Raw genomic sequence first — 24,703 nt, 5'->3', positions numbered from 1 at the left:
CCACGTGGATGTGGTAAAAACGGACGGGGGGAACCACGAAATTCTGGTACGGGGGCTGGACGTGGCGGTGGACCTTGGAGGTCTGGCACGGGACGCAGGCCCGGGCCCAGGCGGCCACCTGCTTCCGCAGGCCGTGCCAGACAAAACGGGCGGCCACCATGGCCGAGGTCGCCCGGATGGACGGGTGTGCCAGGCCATGAATGGCCTCAAAAACCTTACGCCGCAGGGCAGTCGGCACCACCGGGCGAGGGCGGGGAAGGGAAACATCGCACCAAAGTGTGGTACCTGTGGGGCCGCACGCTACCTGGGCCAACCGCAACCCCAAGGCGGCGGAAGCATACGCTGAGGCAATTCCTTCCAGGCGCTGAGCCTCCGCTAGCTCCTGGAAATCCACCTCGCCCCCCACTGCAGCGACCGAGGAATTAAGCCTACCCGCGATGTGGCGAACATCGGTGGTGAACTCAGAAATGAGGGTGAGGTGCCGTTGCTGGCGGGCCGACCACGGATCAGAAACCTTCGAAAAAGCAAACGTGAGGGGTTTGTGATCCGTGTAGGCGACAAAAGAGCGGCCCTCCAAAAAATAACGGAAATGGCGAACAGCTAAATAGAGGGCCAGGAGCTCCCTGTCGAAAGCACTGTATTTCAGCTCAGGTCGAGTGAGCTGCCGGCTGAAAAATGCCAGGGGCTGCCAGTGATCGTTGACCAGCTGCTCTAAGACCCCACCCACCACCACGTCTGAGGCATCCACCGTCAGGACCGTGGGGGCAGAGGAGCGGGGGTGCACGAGCATGGTGGCGTCGGCGAGGGCCTGTTTAACCAAGGAGAAAGCCACCTCTGCCGCTGTGGACCAAACCAACTCAGCGGGGTTACCCGCGAGGCATTGAAAAAGGGGGAGCATGATCCGAGCTGCCGCAGGCACGAACCGGTGATAAAAATTCACCATGCCCACGAATTCCTGCAAGCCCTTGATGGTGGTAGGGCGGGGAAAAGAGCGGACGGCGTCCACCTTAGCGGGCAAAGAAGTGGCACCGGCCGATGTGACCCGGTGACCCAGGAAATCCACCACGGACAGGCCGAATTGGCATTTGGACGGGTGGAGGATCAGGCCGTGGTCCTGCAGCCTTTGGAACACAGTGCGAAGGTGGACCAGCTGCTCTGGGACCGAACGACTGGCAACCAGAATGTCATCGAGGTAAATAAACACGAAAGACAATCCGCGACCCACATGATCCATAAGACGCTGGAATGCCTGAGCCGCGTTTTTGAGACCGAACGGCATCCGCAATCACTCAAATAACCCGAATGGAGTAATCGTAGCCGTCTTAGGAATGTCCGGTGGGTGGACAGGGATCTGATGATATCCCCGCACCAAATCGATTTTTGAAAAAACCGTAGCGCCCTCAAGGCTGGCTAAGAAGTCCTGTATGTGAGGGATCGGATAGCGGTCAGGCCGGGTTGCAGCGTTAAGACGCCGGTAATCCCCACATGGTCTCCACCCCCCAGATGCTTTAGAGACCATATGCAAGGGAGAGGCCCACGGACTATCTGAAGGCCGAACAATCCCCAGTCGTTCCAAATTGAGGAACTCCTCCCGAGCTATGGCTAGCTTGTCGGGAGGTAGGCGCCGCGCCCGGGCGAATACAGGCGGCCCCTCGGTAGGGATGAAATGGACGACACCGTGCTTATCGGAAGGTGCATCGAACCGCTGGACGAGGAGCTGCGGGAAGTCGGCGAGGACCGCAGCGAACTGACCGGGAGCTGTGGTGATGGCATGGATCGACGGGCAGGGTGGGGTGGCAGGTGGAGGAGTAGCAGGCTCCATACTGCTAGCCGAGGGTTGTAGGCCCTTCCCGCGGACGTCTGCGACCAACGAAAAAGCCCAGAGGAAATCCGCGCCCAGAATTGCCTGGTCCACGTCGGCAACGATGAAATCCCAACGGTAGGTCTCGGACCCGAAGGACAGGGACATGGCCCTCTTGCCGTAGATGCGGATGGGACTGCCGTTGACCGCAATGAGGGACGGACCCTTCCTACCTGCTCGAACTTCGTAGTCGTAGGGGGGCACGATGCTAACGACCGCTCCCGTATCGAACAAAAAGACAGTGCCAGTACCTTGATCTGTGGCGTGGAGGCGGCGGTTGCGGCCGATCGAGACTGCCTCTACATTCGATCGGCCGAGGCATTTCCCGGAAAGGAACACGGGGCCCTGCAACTTCGGGCTTTACTGCCCCACCGCTTATGAAAAAAACACCAGCCGCGCCTGTGCGGCTCTGTTGCTTGGGCCCGCTGCGAAATGGCGGGTGCTGCAGCCCCGTCTTGGCGGGCTGACTGCAAAATGGCGGCCGATGCGCCGCCATCTTGGCCGCGCGGCCGGCTGTTGCTAGGCCTCAAAACCCGATTTACCGAGTCATCTCGTGTGGAGCCCTCCGTGACGAGCGCGTCGGCTTTTTCTGCGAACGCTACCGGGTCTTCAAAAGAGACGTCCGCCAACACTAACCTGACGTCCCGGGGCAATTTCTCCCGGAATGCCGCTTCGAACATCATACACGGCTGGTGGTCGCCAATCAAGGTTAGCATCTCCGTCATCAAAACCGACGGTAGCCGATCCCCCAGCTCCGGTAAATGTAGGAGCTTCAGAGCCCGCTGGTTCTGGCTAAAGCCAAAAGTTCTCAGCAGGAGCCTCTTGAGCCCCTCGTACTTCTCGGTTTGGGGAGGGTTCGTCAGGTACCTTCCCACTCGCGCGGCCACCTCGGGCTGCAGGCAGCTTACCAGCAGGTGGAACTTCTCTTGGTCCTCTTCCACCTTCTTGAGGTGGAACTGGGACACTGCCTGCACGAACCACAGGTGCGGCTGATGGGCCCAGAACGGGGGTAAGTGAACGCCGCTCACATTCTGCTGCCCACTGCTCGCTCCTACCTGCGACATGTGCTCGTGATCTTCGGATCACGTTCGGGGTCACCAATGTAGTGAGCCCAACAGCGAGTGGATGTTGCAGACGAAGTTTATTGCATAGTTCTAAAACTCCGTGACAATTCGCAACACTCAACTCTAGACAACTACCTAACGTCTTACCTATACAGAGTTCAACGCTAGACTCTCCAATCTACCGCGCTATCGCACCTCGTGACATCGCTAGCCAATCCGAGGGTTCGAACTCTTCTAGCCAATCCCGATGTCCCTACAACACGTTTATTTTTCCATATGCAAAAGAATACTTTAGACTTTAGAGACACAGCACAGAAACAGGCCTTCGGCCCACCGAGTCCGCACAGACCACGATTATCCCATCACAAACACTTGCCGACACAATAGGGACAATTTACAATTTTTTACCAAAGCCAATTAACCTACAAACCTGTACATCTTTGGAGTGTGGGAGGAAACCTGAGAACCCGAAATCCCACAAGGTCACAGAGAGAAGGAGGTCGCAGAAAGGAGATTGAGAACCTTGTGCCTGGTGTCGAGACAACTACCTTTCTCTCAAAGGTAGACACAAAATGCTGGAGTAACTCAGCGGGTCAGGCAGCATCTCTGGAGAGAAGGAATGGGTGATGTTTCGGGTCGAGACCCTTTTTCAGTCTGAAGAATACAGTAAGGTACCAGTGAAGAAAGCTAATGGCATGTTGGCCTTCATAACGAGAGGATTTCAGTATAGGAGTAAAGAGGTTCTTCTGCAGTTGTATAGGTCCCTGGTAAGACCACATCTGGAGTATTGTGTACAGTTTTGGTCTCCTAATTTGAGGAAGGACATCCTTGTAATTGGGGCAGTGCAGCATAGGTTCTCGAGATTGATCCCTGGGATGGCGGGACTGTCATATGGGGAAAGATTGAAAAGACTAGGCTTATATTCACTGGAGTTTAGAAAGATGAGAGTGGATCTTATAGAGACATATAAAATTATAAAAGGACTGGACAAGCTAGATACAGGAAAAATATTCCAAACGTTGGGCGAGTACAGAACCAGGGGCCACAATCTTAGAATAAAGGGGAGGCCATTTAAAACTGAGGTGAGAAGGAACTTTTTCACCCAGAGTTGTGAATTTGTGGAATTATATCATATCATATATCATATATATACAGCGCGAAAACAGGCCTTTTTCGGCCCACCAAGTCCGCGCCGCCCAGCGATCCCCGCACATTAACACTATCCTACACCCACTTGGGACAATTTTTACATTTACCCAGCCAATTAACCTACATACCTGTACGTCTTTCGAGTGTGGGAGGAAACCGAAGATCTCGGAGAAAACCCACGCAGGTCACGGGGAGAACGTACAAACTCCTTACAGTGCAGCACCCGTAGTCAGGATCGAACCTGAGTCTCCGGCGCTGCATTCGCTGTAAGGCAGCAACTCTACCGCTGCGCCACCGTGCCGCAGAGGGCACTGGAGGCTAAATCACTGGATGGATTTAAGAGAGAGTTAGATAGACTCTAGGAGCTAATGGAATCAATGGATATGGGGAGAAGACAGGCACGGATTATTGATTGTGGATGATCAGCCATGATTACAATGAATGGTGGTGCTGGCTCAAAGGGCCGAATGGCCTCCTCCTGCACCTATTTTCTATGTTTCTATGTTTCCAGAGATGCTGCCTGACCCGCTGAGTTACTCCAGCATTTTGTGTTTACCTTCAATTTAAACCAGCATCTGCATTTTTTTTCCTAAACCTTTCTCTCAATGTCAACATGACATAGGAGAAACTGACTTCAGGAAGTAAAGCAGTACACCTACCTCAGTTTGCATTGACGGCGCCGAAGTAGTGACGGTTGAAAACTCAAATTCCTAGGAATCAATATCACTAATAACTTCTCCTGGACAACGCATATTAAAGCAATGACCAAGTAAGCACACCTCTGGAAGGCTTAGGAAGTTTGGCATGTCCCCAACAACCTTCACCAAATTCTACAGATGCATCGTAGAAAGCATTTTATCAGGATGCATCACAGCTTGATTTAGGAACAGCTCCATCCAAGACCTCAAACATTGCAGCCAATTGTGGACGCGGCCCAGATCATCACACAATTGTGGACGCAGCCCAGATCATCACCAACCTCCCATCCATTGACTCCATTTATACCACATGCTGCCTTGGCAAGGCCAGCAGCTTAATCAAGGATGAGTCACATGCTGGACACTCCCTCTTATCCGCTCTCCCATCGGGTAAATGTATAGGTGTGAAATCGCACTCCTCCAGATTCAGGGACAGTTTCTTCACAACTGTTATCAGGCAATTGAACCATCCTATTGCAACTAGAGAGCAGTTCTGAACTACAATCTACCCTTGGACTGTCATTGATCAAACTTTACTGGCTTTACCTTGCACTAAACGTTATTCCCTTATCATGTATCTGTACATCGTGAATGTAATCATGTATTGTCTTTCCGCTGTATGGTTAGCAGGGCAACAAAAGCTTTTCACTGTGCCTCGGTACACATGATAATAAACTAAAACTGAAAACTGAAACAAAAACTGAAACTGAAATGGGAACGTACAAACTCCGTGGTCAGGATCGAACCCGGGTCACTGGCGTTGTATGGCAGCAACTCTAATGCTGTGCCATTGTGCCACCCAATGCTTGAAATTGAAAAAAAGATATATCTTCCTTTTGATAATTTTAAGTCAGAATACTGTGTTCTCTGTTCAAAACTGAGCCAGAATAATACCTCAAGGAATTTCTTACAGGTTGTTTATTAATTGGACATTACATAACACAAGTTCAGATTGCAAACTATATTAAGTTGAGCAATATTTCACAGGAATTTGAGGTGCTAATGTGCTTCCAGGAAAGGTAATGAAGAAACTTTGAATAGAGTTGCAAAACATTAATCCGCAATAACTTAATTGATAAATTCAGAGCGAATATTCACCTTGAGCTTGGCTTCAGGGTTAAAAATTTGCACATGCAGTAAAACTATTCATGGGAAATAGTAACTGTTTATCTTCACAAAGTCAATTAACAAATAGAATTGCAGTATTCTGCCATGCAGAACCCTTTTGCCACAAGTACGTCAGTTTATAACAGTGAATCCAAGCCCATTCTATAACAATACGCCTCTTGTCTAGTCCTATGATATGGCACTTGTCTGCCTTAACGTTGGCTCCGAACAATGTTGCCTCTTGTTCAGTCATATGATTGTTGCATGACAATAGGTATTAGGCAATAGTTTTTGCTTCGATTTTTAGAAAATGCCACACTGAAATCTCCAATGGTACAGGTCGGTTAGAACACTGCCATAGTTGTTGCTTTACAAATGTGAAATGACTTGACTTTAATACTCCACGATAGCTACAATATCAACATTGCACACATATTGGTACATTTATATTTTACCATTTACTGCAATGTTGCAGAAAAATATCGATCATAGGACATTTCCCAAAAGCCATATATCACAAAATAATACTTTCGTTTACTCAAATACCTTAAGAAATCAATGTTGTTCTTTACAGTTACAGTATAATGATAACTTTCAAAAGTTAAACTTTTTAACGTTCTAAATTATTGGTCCTCATCTCACTTGGTTATACATATCATATAGTAAACTTATGTTCAAAAGCCCCATACATTCCAATATTTACCCCACACTCGTTGCTCTATTTAAATAAATCTGACAAGGTCATTACTTCTTTCATTTTCTATTTTATTACTCAGTTTTCATTCAGTTGCATAAAGATTTATAAATGTAAGTCACAATCCAAAATACAAACCAGCATGTTATCCAGAACCTGCAAAATTTTCCTAAAAATGTTATCTATCATGTAATCGTTTCAAGTTATCTCTCATCTGGGTGCAAGAGGCTGAAGCAAAGTAAACTAATCATTCAGTAAAGGTGTTTCTGCATAAGCTCACCTTTGCTGGTATCCAGAGCATACAGTTCTCTGGTTTCCAAATCATTCAGTGATTTTGAAAGATCCACCTTTTCCCTTTTGATGCAGTCTTTCAAGAGAAGATGCTCTAAATTGAAGTCACACTTTTCGCATATAATTGGTAACAATTCTTGCAAAGGCACAAGTGGACTGACACGTAGCACAACTTTTTGTGTCTTGAGGAAATTCACAATCAGCCTCACAGTTTTCTGTAAAAATCATAGGTTTGCATTAGATATTGTGGTCATCACATGGCACACCAAAATAGATAAATATATTAAATTATTGACCCCTCATTTTGCCACCTTTATTGGTTATTGGCACTGTACCATGAATCCTCCATCAACAAGTCAGTATAAAAAATTCATGAATACTGCACTCACTTATGAAGGAGAAATCAAAATTATGCGTCAATACATTTATAACATCTATTCAATAACAAAATTTCATAACTTGCTTTTAATAACACTATCTTTGCTTATCCATCAACATTCCTACACTACTCTCTCCCTTGAAAGTATACAAGTTGCTTATTCCAAACATTTCCTCTTTTACCACATCATATATTACCACATTTTGTGAATATTTTGAAGAATAAAAAAGTTTTCAGTCACAGTTGAACACAATTAACACAAATTCAGTGTTTTGAGTGCTCTAAATCACAAACAATTTAAAATAATTTATATTTTAATTTACTACAACAAGCATTTTGATTTGTTACCTACTTCAGGCACTACAGGTCGCGGTCTTCTTGGCTTATCCTCAATACCTTTCTGCTTTATGAGCACTTTGTCTACATCCAAAATCCCAACAGCAGTATTTGGCTTGTAGCCTAATGGTTTGCGTGTCTCTCTGGATTGCAGTTCAAGAGTATGATGGGTTGGATTTAAATGATATTGGCTGCACAAATCAATGAGTAGATCCATCACTGCTTTACTGTAGTGAAAACAAATCCCATTAAAAATTAATTTTAGATATGTTCAAATTGACATGTCTTTTAAGCATCTGAATAATTAATAAAGAAGTCAGGCAGAATGTTTCATTAATAACTTTACTATCCAGCTTCCAGGGTAATTTTGTTGCCAGTTACAAAAAGTTGATTTCTATTTGACTTGTTCTACTGGCAAAGTGAAGAAAACTCAGTTTCTTAGTTCGTGTAAAATCTAATAATCATTCAGAAAGAGAGATGAGGTTTAGTGTGATAATAAACCGCTTTATTCCTCCACAAAGCAAATCATACAGAGCAGAGTGGTTTAGTTCAACTGACAGTACTTGGATTCTTGTAATGACATGAATACAATGTGCGATGGGCTGATTATCTTAATTAAGCAGAAAACAACTCCATAAAATAATTGCATTCTATAATTCCATAGCAGAATGTCATTTACAGTGTTACATGTCATCTTTTGACTTCTTTCAGTCATTTTCAAACTCCAAGGGTTGTCTCTCAATTCTCATTGCAGTCTCAGCTTTTAGTTAAAATTGACTAATCACAACTCCTGTCCACAAGGCTAAATCAATGCGTGATTAGTCACTGAAATGTTAAATTGTTCTGTCGGGATGTCAATTCTGAACCCTACTCAAGATTTAATAAGCATGGCAAGGAAACACTTTTCAGTGAATTTAATCCACATAAAATAAACCGAAATGAAAAACACCTTTTTTAAATGGTTCATCTCAATTCATTCCAGGAAAATAGTGACAAAACCTGGGAAAACAATTTCATAATTCATTCATTGTGAAATGATTACAGAAAAAAATAACGAAAGAAAATACACTCAAAAAGCAATGCATATCATTAGAGTAATTCGGTAGGATAGTTAAAACAATTAACAAAACTTTTTATGAATTTTGCACCATCTTAAGGCAAAATTCCAATTTAATTCAAGGGATTTAATTCAAAGGATTGACTTAAAAGGTCAATCCTACAGAAGATCCAGTGGATGTAGATAGACTGGAGACCAAATTTTTCATGAATTTTTGATTATGTTGAAGTTTTTTATTTGCAGAATGTTTTTTCTTGAAAGCCTCATTAGGATTCAGTTTTGCAATAGTTGAATCATGGGTGATAAACTGATAAGATATTTAAACTGAGAAATTAGACTATGTAACACTGAAGTGTGATATGATTGAATTGCAATGTTTTTCTGACTAAATTATAAATATGTGGTCATTCTGTAACAATTATACGGTTGTGAAATTTGTCTGAGACTTCTGGCCACAATGCACACAAGCACAATGATTAGTAAGGGTTTCAGGGGTTATAGGGCAAAGACAGGAGAATGGGGTTGAAATGGAAAGATAGATCAGCCATGGTTGAATGGTGGAGTAGACTTGATGGGCCGAATGTCCAAATTCTGTTCCTAGAACTTATGAACATAAAAGTTTAGTATTGTTTAGAGATATAGCATGGAAACAGTCCTTTCAGTCCAGCGAGTCCATGCCGAGCATCGATTACCCATTCGCAATAGTTCTATGTTATCCCACTTTCTCATCCACTTCCTACACACTGGGGGCAACTTTACAAAGGCCAATTAACTTGAAAATCTCCACGTCTTTGGGATGTGGGTGGAAACTGGAACACCCAGATGAAACCCACATGGTCACGGGGAAAAGTGCAAACATCACACAGACAGCACCGCGATTGGCACTGGCGTTGTGAGACAGCAGCTCTACTAGCTGCGCCACTTTGGTATCATGCATTGTTTAGGGTTTATTTTGCATGTTGGTGACATAAATTCCTGTGGCTAGTGGTGTGCCTCAGGGATCGGTGCAGGACCCATTGTTGTTTGTGGTTCATATCAACGATTTAGATGAGAACGGAGAAGGCATGATTAGTAAGTTTGCATAAGTTCTAGGAACAGAATTTGGACATTCGGTCCATCAAGTCTACTCCACCATTCAACCATGGCTGATCTATCTTTCCTGTTCAACCCCATTCTCCTGTCTTTGCCCTATAACCCCTGAAACCCTTACTAAAATGGGTCGTATCATGGATAACGAAGATGGTTCAGAAATTACAGCAGGATCTTGATCAGTTGGGCAAGTGGACTGAGGAATGGTTAATGGAGTGTAGTGCAGATAAATGCAAGGTGTTGCATTTTGGGAAGTCACAGCAGAGCAGACCTTCACAGTGAATGGCGGAGCCTGTGGTGTGTTGTAGAGCAGAGGGATCTAGGAGTGCAGGTCCATATTTCCTTGAAAGTGGCATCACAGATAAATAGGGTGGTCAAGCAGACTTTTGGTACATTGACCTTAATCAGTCAGGGTATTGAGTACAAACATTGGGATGTATTGCTTCATTTGTACAAGACATTAATGTGGCCAATTTGGAGTAATTTGGAGAAGATTCACAAGGATGTTGCCAGGACTTGGGGGCCTGAGCTGTGTGGAAAGTCTGAGCAGGCTAGGACTTCATTCCATGGTGCGCAGGACACTGATCATGAGGGAAACAGAGGGTGAATGTCTTTTACCCAGAGTAGGGGATTCAAGAACCAGAAAATACAAATTTAAGATGAGAGGGGAAACATTTAATCAGAACCAGAGGGGAAATTATTTCACACAGGGGGTGGTGGTTATATGGAACAAGCTGCAAGAGGAGATGGTTGAGGCAGGTGCTGTAAAAACTTTGAAATAACATTTGAACAGGTACATCGATAGGAAAAGTTTAGTAGGATATGGGTAAAATGCAGGAAGGTGGGACTAATGTAGATGGGGCATCTCGTTGGCATGGAGAAATTGGGCTCAAGGGCTTGACTGTGCTGTTTGACTTCACCAATCAGATCAAAATTTTCTGATTTAAAAAATCTGTTCACCATTCAAAAACAAGCAAAACTTTCTAAGGTTCAACACCAACCATTATAGCCAAAAGGCTACTCGCCAGGTGAAACTCACACTGTAGTCTGCCGTAGAGCACGAGAGGCTGATTAGTGACGCAGCCAGCTGTTGTAAGGCCACGCAGAGTCAATGGGTGAGGTGCACTGCCACTTCTCCACATATATATCCTTTGCTCTTTGTCTCACTGGGTGTATTGCACAAGCAAAACAGGCATCGAAGGCAGGGCAAACATACACAAGAGATGTGGAGAAGTATTCATGTCTGAATATCCTATCCTGCGAGTGTTTGTTCAGCGAGCCACACATACCATTCCCTTATCATGTATCTATACACTGTAAATGGCTCGATTGTAATCATGGATTGTCTTTCTGCTGACTGGATAGCACTCAACTAAACCTTTTCACTGTACCTCTGTACACATGACAATAAACTAAACTAAAATATCTTCAGCCTTCCAAACAACAATGTAAAATGAGATAATGTTTTTTGTAAATTAGTGGTGACAACAAACTGATTTCTTGTGGGCAGAATTCATGTTACACACCCATGCCTTGACTGCTCTTCATATGGAGGTCAAGGTTAGGGTCACCCTGAAATTCCTAGCCCCCAGGTGGTGGTGGCTGATCTGTGTCATATTTCCCATGTTATCAGATATCTCAGCATGCACGAGGTTACCAAGGTCTCTCCAAAAAAAAACCGAACTATCTTCATATCTTTGTCCTTCAGCAAAGACTATTAAGATTAGCAAACACATAGATCTGAGAGGCTCAAGGGGTCCCAGAGTTTGAGCTCTTCCCCCAATGTGGCTCTTCCCATTCAGAAGTCATGGCTCCATGCTGACAGCTCGGGTCATTTCTCTCTGAGCATACCATGAGCATCAATGCTATACTTGGATAGTTCACTTGAACCTTATTTTCAGGAAATTGCTGTTCCTTGCTATCTGGAGGTCTGAACCATGGAGGCAGCAAGACCTGTGCCTGCTCTTTTTTTTCTGATTCCAGCCAGTGCGAATGTACACCATTATACTGAATGTCTGAGTGCCACAAGGTGCCCAGTAGGAAATGGCAACAGAATGCTCAAAATAAGATTTCATTGTCCAAATCCATCTAGGGGCATCATGATGTCTTTTCCCAATGAGGATTCAATACCTCCTGACATTTGCTGCATTCTGGATAACCTCACCAACAGAGAACTTTGAAGAAGTTCTCCTCCTCTCTTCGACGAGAGTTTAGCAACATGCTCTCTCGCTGCTCCCCCTCTGTGGCGATTTCTCACCAACAGATAAGCTCATCTTTTGTCTGAGATCATCCAGCAGGAGGGGGGGGGGGGGGTTTAGTGCTGCGATAGGGCCAGAGGTAGGTCAGGAGATGGAAGAATGAACATAGCTGGTTGCAAGAAAGAGAATCACAGCACTTACTGGCCAAGAGGACCAATCTCATTGACTGTTGAGTGTTTTGAGCTTCCCACTTCACAGTTCTCATGCTAAGACAGGATCCATCTCGGCCTCTTTATTTTACATGGCATGTTTATTTCATTGAGATGGAGATAGATATATTTTTTAAAAGAAGCAATTTATTTTAAAGAAGAAATGCAATTTTCCCAAGTCACAATGGAAACCCTATGAGGAATGGGCCCAACGCTTTATTTTACATAGGATCTTTATTTCATTGCGATTCATTTCTTTTTTTTTTTAAAGCAATTTATTTTAAAGAAAAAATTCGATTTCTCCAGGTCACAATGGAAACCTTATGAGGAATGGGCCCAACGGGTCCACTTGGTCTAGTTTCAATATAAAACTATGAATGAATGAATGAATGAATGAATGAATGAATGAATGAATGAATGAATGAACGAATGAATGAATAAGTTTATTATCCAAGTATGCATTTACAAGGAATGTGCCTTGGTGCTCCGCTCACAAATGACAACACAAACATACAGTTAACAATTAAGAATAAAGCATAAACACATCAAAACAATAAGGATACAACATTACGGTCTAAACATGTGGGTGAAAATAAACCAGAGCAAAAAAGGGACTACAGACTTTGGTTATTGAGTAGAACTATCACTCGTGGATAAAAAGTTGTTTTTATGTCTGGCTGTGGCTGTTTTGACAGTCCGGAGTCGCCTTCCAGAGGGAGGTGCTTCGAAGAGTTTGTGGCCAGGGTAAGAGGGGTCAGAGATGATCTTGCCCGCTCGCTTCCTGGCCCTTGCAGTGTACAGTTCGTCAACGGGGGGAAGGTTGCAGCCAACAACCTTCTCAGCTGTGCGAACGATCCGTTGCAGCCTCCGGATGTCGTGCTTGGTGGCTGAGCCATACCAGACCATGATGGAGAAGGTGAGGACGGACTCAATGATAGCAGTATAGAATTGGACCATCATTGCCTGTGGCAGATTGTGTTTCTTCAGTTGCCGCAGGAAGTACATCCTCTGTTGGGCCTTTTTGACTATGGAGTCGATGGTGGCCCCCCATTTAAGGTCCCTGGAGATGATGGTTCCAAGGAACTTAAATAACTCCACAGATGTCAACTATGTAGAATATCGAAGGATATTTAATATTTAGGAAGGCTTGGTAAAAGGAAAAGTAGGCAGGATGACATTGTTAGTAAAGGGCCTGTCCCACTTAGGCGATCTTTTTGGCGACTGCCGGCGACTATCAAAGTCGTAGCAGATCGCTGGACTTTTCTTTTACCCGACGACAATGACCACGACAATGCCGAGTCAGGTCGAGATTACAGCTTCTTCTGAAACATTGTGAAAATTCCCACGCTGTAAATGCTTCTCCGACGTCTCGAGAGAGAGAGAGAGAGAGAGCAGGCCATTCTAGACTGGGTATTGAGTAATGAGGAAGGGTTAGTTAGCAGTCTTGTTGTGCGAGGCCCCTTGGGCAAAAGTGACCATAATATGGTGGAGTTCTTCATTAGGATGGAGAGTGACAAAGTCAATTCAGAAACAAGTGTTCTGAACTTAAAGAAAGGTAACTTTGAGGGTATGAGACGTGAATTGTCCAAGATAGACTGGCAATTTATACTTAAAGGGTTGACGGTGGACATGCAATGGAAGGCATTTAAAGATTGCATGGATGAACTACAACAATTGTTCATCCCAGTTTGGCAAAAGAATAAATCAGGGAAGGTAGTGCATCCATGGCTAACAAGGGAAATCAAGGATAGTATTAAAACAAAAGATGAAGACTATAAATGAGACAGAAAAAGTATCATACCAGAGGACTGGGAGAAATTCAGAGTCCAGCAGAGGAGGACAAAGGGCTTAATTAGGAAAGGGAAAATAGATTATGAGAGAAAACTGGCAGGGAACATAAAAGCTGATTGCAAAAGCTTTTATAGATATGTGAAGAGAAAAAGACTAGTTAAGACAAATGTAGGTCCCTTGCAGTCGGAAACAGGTGAATTGATCATAGGGAACAAGGAGATGGCAGACCAATTGAACAACTACTTTGGTTCTGTCTTCACTAGGGAAGACATAAACAATCTGCCGGAAATAGCAGGAGACCGGGGGTCTAATGAGATGGAGGAACTGAGGGTAATCCAGGTTAGTCGGGAAGTGGTGTTAGGTAAATTAAATGGATTAAAGGCCGATAAATCCCCAGGGCCAGATAGGCTGCATCCCAGAGTGCTTAAGGAAGTAGCCTCAGAAATAGTGGATGCATTAGTGATAAATTTTCAAAACTCTTTAGATTCTGGAGTAGTTCCTGAGGATTGGAGGGTAGCTAATGTAACCCCACTTTTTAAAAAGGGAGGGAGAGAGAAAACGGGAAATTATAGACCAGTTAGCCTAACATCGGTAGTGGGGAAAATGCGAGAGTCAGTTATCAGTTATTAAAGATGTGATAGCATCACATTTGGAAAGTGGTGAAATCATCGGACAAAGTCAGCATGGATTTATGAAAGGCAAATCATGCCTGACGAATCTTATAGAATTTTTCGAGGATGTAACTAGTAGAGTGGATAAGGGAGAACCAGTTGATGTGTTATATCTGGACTTTCAGAAGGCCTTCGACAAGGTCCCACATAGGAGATTGGGGTACAAACTTAAAGCACACGGTATTGGGGGTTCAGTGTTGAGGTGGATAGAGAATTGGTTGGCGGACAGGAAGCAAAGAGTAGGAATAAACGGGTCCTTTTCGGAATGGCAGGCAGTGACTAGTGGGGTATCGCAAGGCTCAGTGCTGGGACCCCAGTTATTTACAATATATATTAATGATTTGGACGAGGGAATTGAATGCAATATCTCTAAGTTTGCGGATGACACGAAGCTGGGTGGCAGTGTTAGCTGCGAGGAGGATGCTAGGAGGCTGCAGAGTGACTTGGATAGATTAGGAGAGTGGGCAAATGCATGGCAGATGCAATATAATGTGGATAAATGTGAGGTTATCCACTTTGGCGGCAAGAACAGGAAAGCAGAGTATTACCTGAATGGTGGCCAATTAGGAAAAGGGGAGATGCAACGTGACCTGGGTGTCATGGTGCACCAGTCATTGAAAGCAAGCGTGTAGGTGCAGCAGGCATTGAAGAAAGCGAATGGTATGTTAGCATTCATAGCAAGAGGATTTGAGTATAGGAGCAGGGAGGTTCTGCTGCAGTTGTACAGGGCCTTGGTGAGACCGCACCTGGAGTATTGTGTACAGTTTTGGTCTCCTAATCTGAGAAAATACATTCTTGCCATAGAGGGAGTACAGAGAAGGTTCACCAGATTGATCCCTGGGATGGCAGGACTTTCATATGAAGAAAGACTGGATAGACTAGGCTTATACTCACTGGAATTTAGAAGACTGAGGGGGGATCTTATTGAAACATATAAAATTCTTAAGGGGTTGGAGAGGCTAGATGCGGGAAGATTGTTCCCGATGTTGGGGAAGTCCAGAACCAGGGGTCACAGCTTAAGGATAAGGGGGAAGTCTTTTAGGACCGAGATGAGAAAACATTTCTTCACACAGAGAGTGGCGAGTCTGTGGAATTCTCTGCCACAGAAGGTAGTTGAGGCCAGTTCATTGGCTATATTTAAGAGGGAGTTAGATGTGGCCCTTGTGGCTAAAGGGATCAGGGGGTATGAAGAGAAGGCAGGTACAGGTTACTGAGCTGGATGATCAGCCATGATCATATTGAATGGCGGTGCAGGCTCGAAGGGCCAAATGGCCTACTCCTGCACCTATTTTCAATGTTTCTATGTCCTAATTTTCGCTGAAATCACTGACAAGTCGGTAAGTACTTGAGAGTTTTGAACTATAACACCTTGTACGGGTTACTTAAAAACCAAGCTTCACTGTAACAAGGAATAAACCGGATTTACTTCCAGTTTACCAATAACTGTATTAAAAAAAAATTATTTTAAAAGTGGTTCAGTGGATTTTTGTGAAAAGTGTGTGGGCATTCTTTACAAATGTAAGGGAGATGCATATCTGGTTTCTGGGTTGAATATCTGGGTTTGGAGCCCACTTTAAATGTAATGGCTGAGGCCAAAAACATCGCGAAAATTCCCACGCTTACCTGACCGTCAAACTGTCCCCTCCAATCTACCTGTCAGATGTCCTGACGGTAAATAAATTGGTTAAACACAAGCATTTTATGGTATTTTGAAATGACTTTACTTATTTTAATAATATGTGCTTCTAAATGTATCTTAAGAGAACCTATCAAACCTGGGGACAGCATGCGGCAGCGACCGCAATAAGCCACGATGCCTGGCGACAAGCCAGCTGTCGCTGAGAAATTTCAAACCGTTTGATTTCTCAGTGACGCGCCGAGATCCACTAAGTTCCACTACGATCTTTGGAAGACTCCCCACGATCATGCCCGTGACACCCCGGCGAACTGTCGGCGACAGCCTAGTCGCCGGCAGTCGCCTTAAAATCGCCTAAGTGGGACAGGCCCTTTAAGGATGAAGCCAGGTCGATAGAGATAAAGGACATTGGCTCAGAAAGGAAAAGAGATCAGTTAATAATCTTGTGCATGGTTCTTCAGGGAAGTATGCCATAGTATGATAGAATTCTTAATGAAGATAGAAAGTGAAATAGTTTAATCCAAATCTAGGGTCTGAAATTTAAACTAAGGAAATATGTTCCCAATATTCTCAACTGGCACAAAACTGCAAAAGGAAAAGTGGCCTAACCATGACTAACAAAAGAGGCTAAGTCTACTACCAGATCAAAAAAAATTACCATCCCTAAAATATCATGCCAAGTGTTGACTGTGCAACTGCAACTTTCGAATGCAGCATTAAGAGCAGTTTAGAATTAAGTAAAATGGACCAAGACATTGACTGAGAGCAAAAATGGATCACTTGAGTAAATTTGCAAGGAAATTAAAAGCAAGAGTATTATATGAGTACATACATTGAAAACTAACATTGAAGACAAATGTGCACTCCTTGCAGTCAAAATCAGCAGAATGTATAATGAGGAATCAATAAACAACAGTACAGTTAACCAAATACTTTGGATTTGTCCTTCTGAAATGCAACACGAACAACATTCTAGAAATTCAAAAGAAATAAGAATGCAAAAAAAAAAGTGAAGAAAAGTATGACCAACACAAATTTTGTTGAAGAAATTATGAGACTTAAAAGCCAATAAATCCCCAAGTCCCTTATGATCTGCATCCCACAATTTCTATAGATGTCGCCATGGAAATAATGGATGCCCTGGTTGTCCCCAAGTCTATAAATTACAGAGAAGCTTCTGCAAATTGAGGAGAGGCAATAGTAACCCTACTATTTAAGCAAGGAGGGAAAATCAAATGGGGAAGCACAGATTGGTTAGCCTGACATTCAGTACGTGATTGAGCAAGGATGTGTTAATGGAACACTTAGAAAATAACAAAATTAGCAAAATCAACACAGATTTTAGGAAACAAAAACACATTTCACTAACCTACTGGTGCTGCTTGAAAATGTAATCAGTGGAATTGATAAAGAGGACCCAATGGATGTGATGCATTTGGATTTTCAGACCCTTTGTTACTTGCTACTTAGCAGCCTATGTCTATGTCTTGCACACTCAGGCATGGACTGCATTATTTGCTGAAGAGTTGTAAATGGAATTCAAAATCCTGCAATCATCTGTGACTGTCCTCGCTTCTGATCATACGAAGCAGCTGATGGTGGCTGGGTCAAGGACACTACATTGAGGAACTCCTCCATTGATATCTTGGGGCTAGGATGATTAACCTTTGACAAAGCCAACCATTTTCTTTTATCTGAGGTATGACAGCAACTTTTGGAATGTTCACTTTTGACTGCCATTTGTCCTCAGTTTTATCAGGGCACCCCGATGTCACTCTCGGCCGTGTCTTGCCCTCATGTCATAGGCAATCATTCTCACCTCACAACAACTGGACCAAGGTAGTGATGAGGAGTGGTGAAACCCAAACAGGGCATTGGTGAGGTTATTTGTGTAGAGCTGTTGCTTTATAGCACTGCTGATGACAGATTCAATCACTTTGTTGATGTTGAGTGCACACTGACTGGGCAATATTAAGCCAGGTTGGATATGTCCTGATTCTTTATCTGACAATTTTCCAAACTGTTGGGTAGATGACAGTATTGTAATTCTTCTAAAATAACTTGGCTTGCAGCACAGCTAATTCTGGAGTATAGGTCATTGGTACTAAACTTGTATCTTGTCTGCTCCTGAAGCCTTGGCGGTATTGGGTGCTCTAATCTATTTCTGTATATTAGACGTGATTATTATGTGAGCCAAAGATTGATTTCTGTGCTGGTAGTGATCTCAGGAGGAAGCCAAGATGAATCATGTTTTCTAAACTTCTGGCTGAATAGGTCTGAGAGGGCTTAGCCTTTGCAGAGCACCTGAGTGCCATCTGCCATGATCAACCCGAGCCCCTGGTTGCAAGCCATTTCAACTCCCTTTTCCATTTTCATATCATCCTATCATTCCTCAACCTCCTCCTGTCAGGGTGAAGCCCATTACAAACTTGAAGAACTGCACCTCGTATTCCGCCTGAATAGTACAAACATTGAATTTCACCATTTTAGGTAACCTTACCTCCTGTGTTCTCTCCTCTTTCTTCTCTCTCTTTCCAATCCATGTCTGATCCTGCCATTGTTGTTCTCTTTCCCATGCCACCTCCAGTCCCCATCACCATTGACCCCCTCCTCCTTCCTTGTTCCATTCATCCATCCACACACTTTGTCCCTTCTCTGCATATTTACATCTGCTCATCCATCACCCTTCAGCTTTTGCTTCCTCCATCCTCCTCCTATCCCCATCTAACTCTATCTGTCCTCTTTCCCTTCTCTGCTTCCATCTATCACCCACCTACCTCTGTCTCCCCACTCCACTTCCATCCAATCCTGGCTCCGTCTGCCCATCATCCCTCAATCCATCTTTGTTCACCTATCACCTACCAGCTCCAATCTCACCTTTTCCCTCTCTCTCTTCTTTCCGCTATCTTTTTACTCAGGCCTGAAATGTTGACAATTTTCAAAATTTATAAAACAATTTCTTTCCACCTTTAAAGCCGCTGTGTTCCACCAGCAGTTTGTTTTTTGCTTGACAAATACTCGCATGATAGGCTACTCCGGTTCCCTATCTACCTCCATTCACATCATGGACAGAGTATGATATAATAAAAAGGAACTGCAGATGCTGATTCATACCAAAGACACAAAAAGCTGAAGTAACTCAGCGGGCCAGATCCTTCTTCAGACTGATTGGTGTGGGGGGGGGGGGGGGGGGGGGGGAACGGAACTGGGGGCAGGAAGAAAAAAAGGTAAAATCAGGGCTTGCTACAGATGATCTCAGGCAAGGTCTTTCCAGGTGAGACAGAGGTTCACCTGCACCTCCTCCAACCTCATCTATTGCGTCCGCTGCTCCAGATGTCAACTTATTTACATCGGCGAAACCAAACGCAGGCTCGGCGATCGCTTCGCTCAACACCTGCGCTCAGTCCGCATTATCCAATCTGATCTCCCGGTGGCTGAGCACTTCAACTCCCCCTCCCATTCCCAGTCTGACCTTTCTGTCATGGGCCTCCTCCGGTGCCATAGTGAGTCCCACCGGAAATTGGAGGAACAGCACCTCATATTTCGCCTGGGCAGCTTGCAGCCCAGTGGTATGAACATTGACCTCCAACTTTAGATAGTTCCTCTGTCCCTCTCTTCCCCTCCCCCTTCCCAGATCTCCCACTGTCTTCCTGTCTCCACCTATATCCTTCCTTTGTCCCGCCCCCCTGACATCAGTCTGAAGAAGGGTCTCGACCCGAAACGTCACCCATTCCTTCTCTCCTGAGATGCAGCCTGACCTGCTGAGTTACTCCAGCATTTTGTGAATAAATACCTTCGATTTGTACCAGCATCTGCAGTTATTTTCGTACACATCTCAGGCAAGGAGGTTCCCTGAGACCGACTGTTGGCTGGAGACAGGTGTGAGCATGAGGAATACATGGTTGCGAACTGTGGAACTGGTTAATGGACAGAGGAGGAAGGGGGGGGGGGGGAGACGCTATGAGGGGGGGGGAGGGTCGGAGATGTTTGTATAAGTTACCTAAAATAGGAGAATTCAACGTTCATTCCTGCTAGTTATGTTTAAAGTGTTTTAACCTCTGGGGAAATAAAAAAGAGTGCAGACAATGAACTTATTTTCTCGTGATGCTACATCATCAGTTAATTTTGTGCAAGGGTGAATCACAGATCTCTTAAACAAGATAACTTGTGGCCTTTACAATGATCTTTTATTATTTTTAAATCATTTCTAAACTTCACAGGTTTATTCAATATTTTTCTAAAAGATTTAGAAATACGTTTATCTTGTGCTCAATAGAAAATTTATTTCTTCACCTCTTGAGGACAATAATAAGCAATCAATTAATTGCGTCACATGATGGGGTTTTTTCTTATATAAATAGATGTCATCTTTGAGCCATTTTTTAAACCAAATACTTTGTGAAGTTGTTTCTTTTGGAATCGCACAAAACATATTCTAAGGGCCATGCTGCAGAAAGTTTGGTATACAGTTTTGTTTACCGAGCAGGCAAGTGTAATGATTACTATTACCATGTTCCAGCCAATGGCTGCTGTACTTGGAAAGGTATGGTCGTCTGGGGTCAACAATACCATTATTCACGATTGATACAGAAAAGATTCTATCAAACTTATCAAACAAATTATAGGTCACAATGCTGTTTGCAGGTTTTAGGGAAATATAATGACCATTTAATGACAACACATGATATGCGAGCAGTCCAAATCCAGCAAGATGACCCAGTAAGAATGAAAGCCAGCACTCTTAAGTTCTTAACCTATTGTGTATTCTCTGTCCAGGCAGATCACTTGATGAATGCCTGAATCTTTGAAACAAAGCTTTCTCTGTATGTATTTTGGTCCATGTGACAATAATAATTAAAAAACAAACTATCCTCAAAGAATCTTCTCAGAAACACTGATTACAATAGTTAAACTAGTTCAGAACATAAATGTTATTAATGTTGCCTTTTTAAAATATAATTAACTTCCACTCAAAAGGCGTACAGGTTGGTAGGTTATTTGGCTTCAGTAAAAATTATAAATTGGCCGTGTGTAGGATAATGTTAGTGCGCAGGGTGATTGCTGGTCGGCGTGGACTTGGTGGGCCAAAGGATCTGTTTCCGTGCTGTATCTCTAAACTAAATTGAACTAAAAAGTTATATTTTTCATGCAATGACCAATTCTAACTCAGAATCTTCCTTAGCACATTAATTCTGAAGTAATGCTGCAAGAATCTAATTAATTCAGACAATCATCTAATGGACTGGTAACTCAAGAAAACTATTAAGCATTCAGATATTTGACACCTACCCACATCTATTCGCATGCTGATTAGCTTCTAAACCAAGTTACGATTTACACCTCTTATTCTCAAATGAATTTGCTCAAAAAAGGGGCCTCCTCCAGTGCCATAGCGAGGCCCACCGGAAATTGGAGGAACAGCACCTCATATTTCGCCTGGGCAGCTTGCAGCCCAGTGGTATGAACATCGACTTCTCCAACTTTAGATAGTTCCTCTGTCCCTCTCTTCCCCTCCTCCTTCCCAGATCTCCCTCTATCTTCCTGTCTCCACCTATATCCTTCCTTTGTCCCGCCCCCTTGACATCAGTCTGAAGAAGGGTCTCAACCCGAAACATCACCCATTCCTTCTCTCCCGAGATGCTGCCTGACCTGCTGAGTTACTCCAGCATTTTGCGAATAAATGCTCAAAAAATGTTAGTCATCCAAATTAAATGAAGAAGCACTATTCAACTAGTCATATGCAAATATCATGTTTTTAAATATTTCATGGTTTTGTTATTGCCAGTGGCAGTCCACAAAACTGTTAATATAAATTCGCAGAATGAGGAGTTCCATTGCGATTGGAACATTGGATTTATTATTGTCAAGTGTACACAGTGAGAAACCTTAGTTGCGTGCTATCCAGTTCATATCGGCTCGCTAGCAGTCTGTTCGTCTTTTTTCCTTTTTTTTTTTTTGTTGTGTGTCGGTGTTGGGATGGTTTTTGTATTTCTTTTGGTTGTGTATGTGTGGGGGTGGTGGTGTGGGTGGGGGGTGGCGGTGGGGGGTGGGGGGTGGCGGAGGGGGTGGGGGAAACTTTTCTCTTCCTCACGGCGCGGGGTGCGGCTCGGCTGCGGGGCCTAGCATCGCCCGGTGCGGCTCGGCCGCTGGACTTTACATCGCCCGGTGCGGCTTGTCCGCTGGACTTAACAGTGCCCGGTGCAGCTCGGCCGCGGGACTTAACATCGCCCGGTGCGGCTTGGCCGCTGGACTTAGCATCGCTGGTGCGGCTCGACCACGGGACTTTTCATCGCTGGTGCGGCTCGGCTGCGGGACTTTACATCGCCCGGTTCGGCTCGGCTGCGGGACTTTACATCGCCCGGTGCGGCTCGGCTGTGGGACTTTACATCGCTGGTGCGGCTCGACCACGGGACTTTACATCGCCCGGTGCGGCTCGGCTGCGGGACTTTGCATCGCTGGTGCGGCTCGACCACGGGACTTTACGTCGCCCGGTGCGGCTCGGCTGCGGGACTTAGCATCGCCCGGTGCGGCTTGGCTGCGGGACTTTGAATCGCTGGTGCGGCTCGACCACGGGACTTAGCTGCGCAGGGCTTGGTCGCGGGGCCTTTCATCGCCCGGCTCGGCCGCGGGACGTTTCGGCGCCCGGTGCGATTCGGCCGGGGGGGTTTCCATCCCCTTGCGGGGACTGTGCGGGTCGGTCGGGGACGAGCTGTCTGTCCGTGGGCGTGGGGAGGAGAGTGGAAGTTTTGTTGCCTCCATCACAGTGAGGGGGTGTTTGGAGTCACTGTGATGGACGTTTGTGTTGGGGCTATGTGTCTTGTGTTCTTTTTTTCTATGACTGCTATGTAGTTTCGTTCGGTGCTTCGGTACCGAACGACAAATAAAGCTCTGTTATACTGTTATGTTATATATCACAGTGGTGCAAGAGAGACAAAACACATTGCAGAATAGAGTGTTACAACTACAGGGAAAGTGCAGAATAAAAAAGTCCAAGGGCTGGAATAAGGTAGATTAGAAGATCAAGAATTCATCTTTTGCATATCAGAGGTCCGTTCAAGCATCTGAGATCAGTGGGAAAGGATATCAGACAATCTGCAACCAATTATCTAAGCAATTATCACAAATGGACACCTGGTCCACAAGAAATGCCGTTCTCTACACCTTCAGCACCCCAATGTACCTCCTGTCCACTGTCGCTCCAGTTTTTGCTGACAATAGATTAACAAATGTCATGGACGGGTCAGCAAATTGGATGCCAGTGTTATGATCAACAACAATGGATACAGTTTTATTAGTTAAAAGTAGCAATAAAGAGCTTTCACATTCAGAAGCCTCAGTGATGGAAATGGGTTTTAGGAACTAGGGGTACTCTAATGTCCGTGAGGCTGAGGTTGGGAAGGAAGGGGGCGGGATTGAGGCAGGAGACTATTTATAAATACGCATGGGCATAATAGGCTTGATATTGAATCGGGTGGAAGAAAACAGGCCGAAGAGTATCAAAAAGATCAAGTGTAGTAATAACAGGAGATAGCTTCAACAGCTGAGGTGTAGCAGAGCCCCCATCAGATTATGCGACAAAACTGATGCAATAGGTATGGCCAGGAGTTTGCATAAGATTCAAACATGATGCTTAAATTAAGAATAATGTTATTCAGCTTCAAATATTCCCCAGATAGAGGAAAAACATAGATATGTAACACAGTGTGTGACAGCAATCAAAGACTGATTGTATCAATATCCCTGTGCTGAACCTGCAAGATTTCAGTTTTGTTTACCATCAAAGGGCGCAAATAGCGAACTCCTCAAACACAAAGCGCACACCATGTTACAGAGAATGATTGCAAGTTGATACTTCTTTGTGCATGCGCTTTCTCCGTCGATGTGCCAGACAATAAGCTCTTTATCCAACTTTGTGGGGAACCGGTGACGTTTCGGGTCAGTTATTTTCCGACACCACTGTGACTTGGTACTGTCTTTTTAAGCGATAGTGGGAGAAAGTGATGATCTGTTTCTTGCAGCTCCCCAATGATTTAACGGGTTGAGTTATTGGCATCGTAAACACAGGTTTACTGCAACAAGTTGCAGGTAATTTCAGTCTGGGGCAAGCACCCGGCAGCACCTCCCTGCCTAGCCCACAAAACAAACCCATCGCTGCTTTCTTTAACCAGGTGCTATCGGTTAGTGAAGGGGATGCCAGCACATGCTAAATGTACCGAGTGTTCACCACTGATTGCAAGACGTGATGCACACAACCCGCCTGTGCCTCCCTGTACCAGCACCTTCAGTGGAAGGCCCGCCGTCCGCCAGCGACCATTCAAGCCGTTAATGATTGTTAGTGAAGTACAGTACGTATTGTTTAAAAAAACACACACCCACAATTCAATATAATGCATTTCCCGATGATTATTCCCCATGAACAATGAGGCTTCGCTCACTCTGGGTGAAGCGAAAACAAACATAAAAGACATTCTTC

At 44.5% G+C, this 24,703-nt stretch overlaps 1 protein-coding gene across 5 annotated transcripts in view; it reads right to left on the bottom strand.

The window, feature by feature from the left end:
* cobl (cordon-bleu WH2 repeat protein) overlaps window positions 1-24,703 on the bottom strand; it is a 231,030-nt gene that overhangs the window by 123,231 nt on the left and 83,096 nt on the right. For all 5 annotated transcript variants that reach the window (XM_078418551.1, XM_078418585.1, XM_078418558.1 and 2 more), the window contains exons 4-5: window positions 7,596-7,806; window positions 6,854-7,079 (exon numbers count right to left, since the gene is read on the bottom strand). In XM_078418551.1, the coding sequence (XP_078274677.1) occupies window positions 6,854-7,079; window positions 7,596-7,806 (437 nt within the window). The remainder of the gene's footprint in view (window positions 1-6,853; window positions 7,080-7,595; window positions 7,807-24,703) is intronic.

This window comes from Rhinoraja longicauda, chromosome 2 (assembly GCF_053455715.1).
Source record: "Rhinoraja longicauda isolate Sanriku21f chromosome 2, sRhiLon1.1, whole genome shotgun sequence".
Taxonomy (NCBI): Eukaryota; Metazoa; Chordata; class Chondrichthyes; order Rajiformes; family Arhynchobatidae; genus Rhinoraja; species Rhinoraja longicauda.
This window is presented reverse-complemented; position numbering and strand designations above follow the sequence as displayed.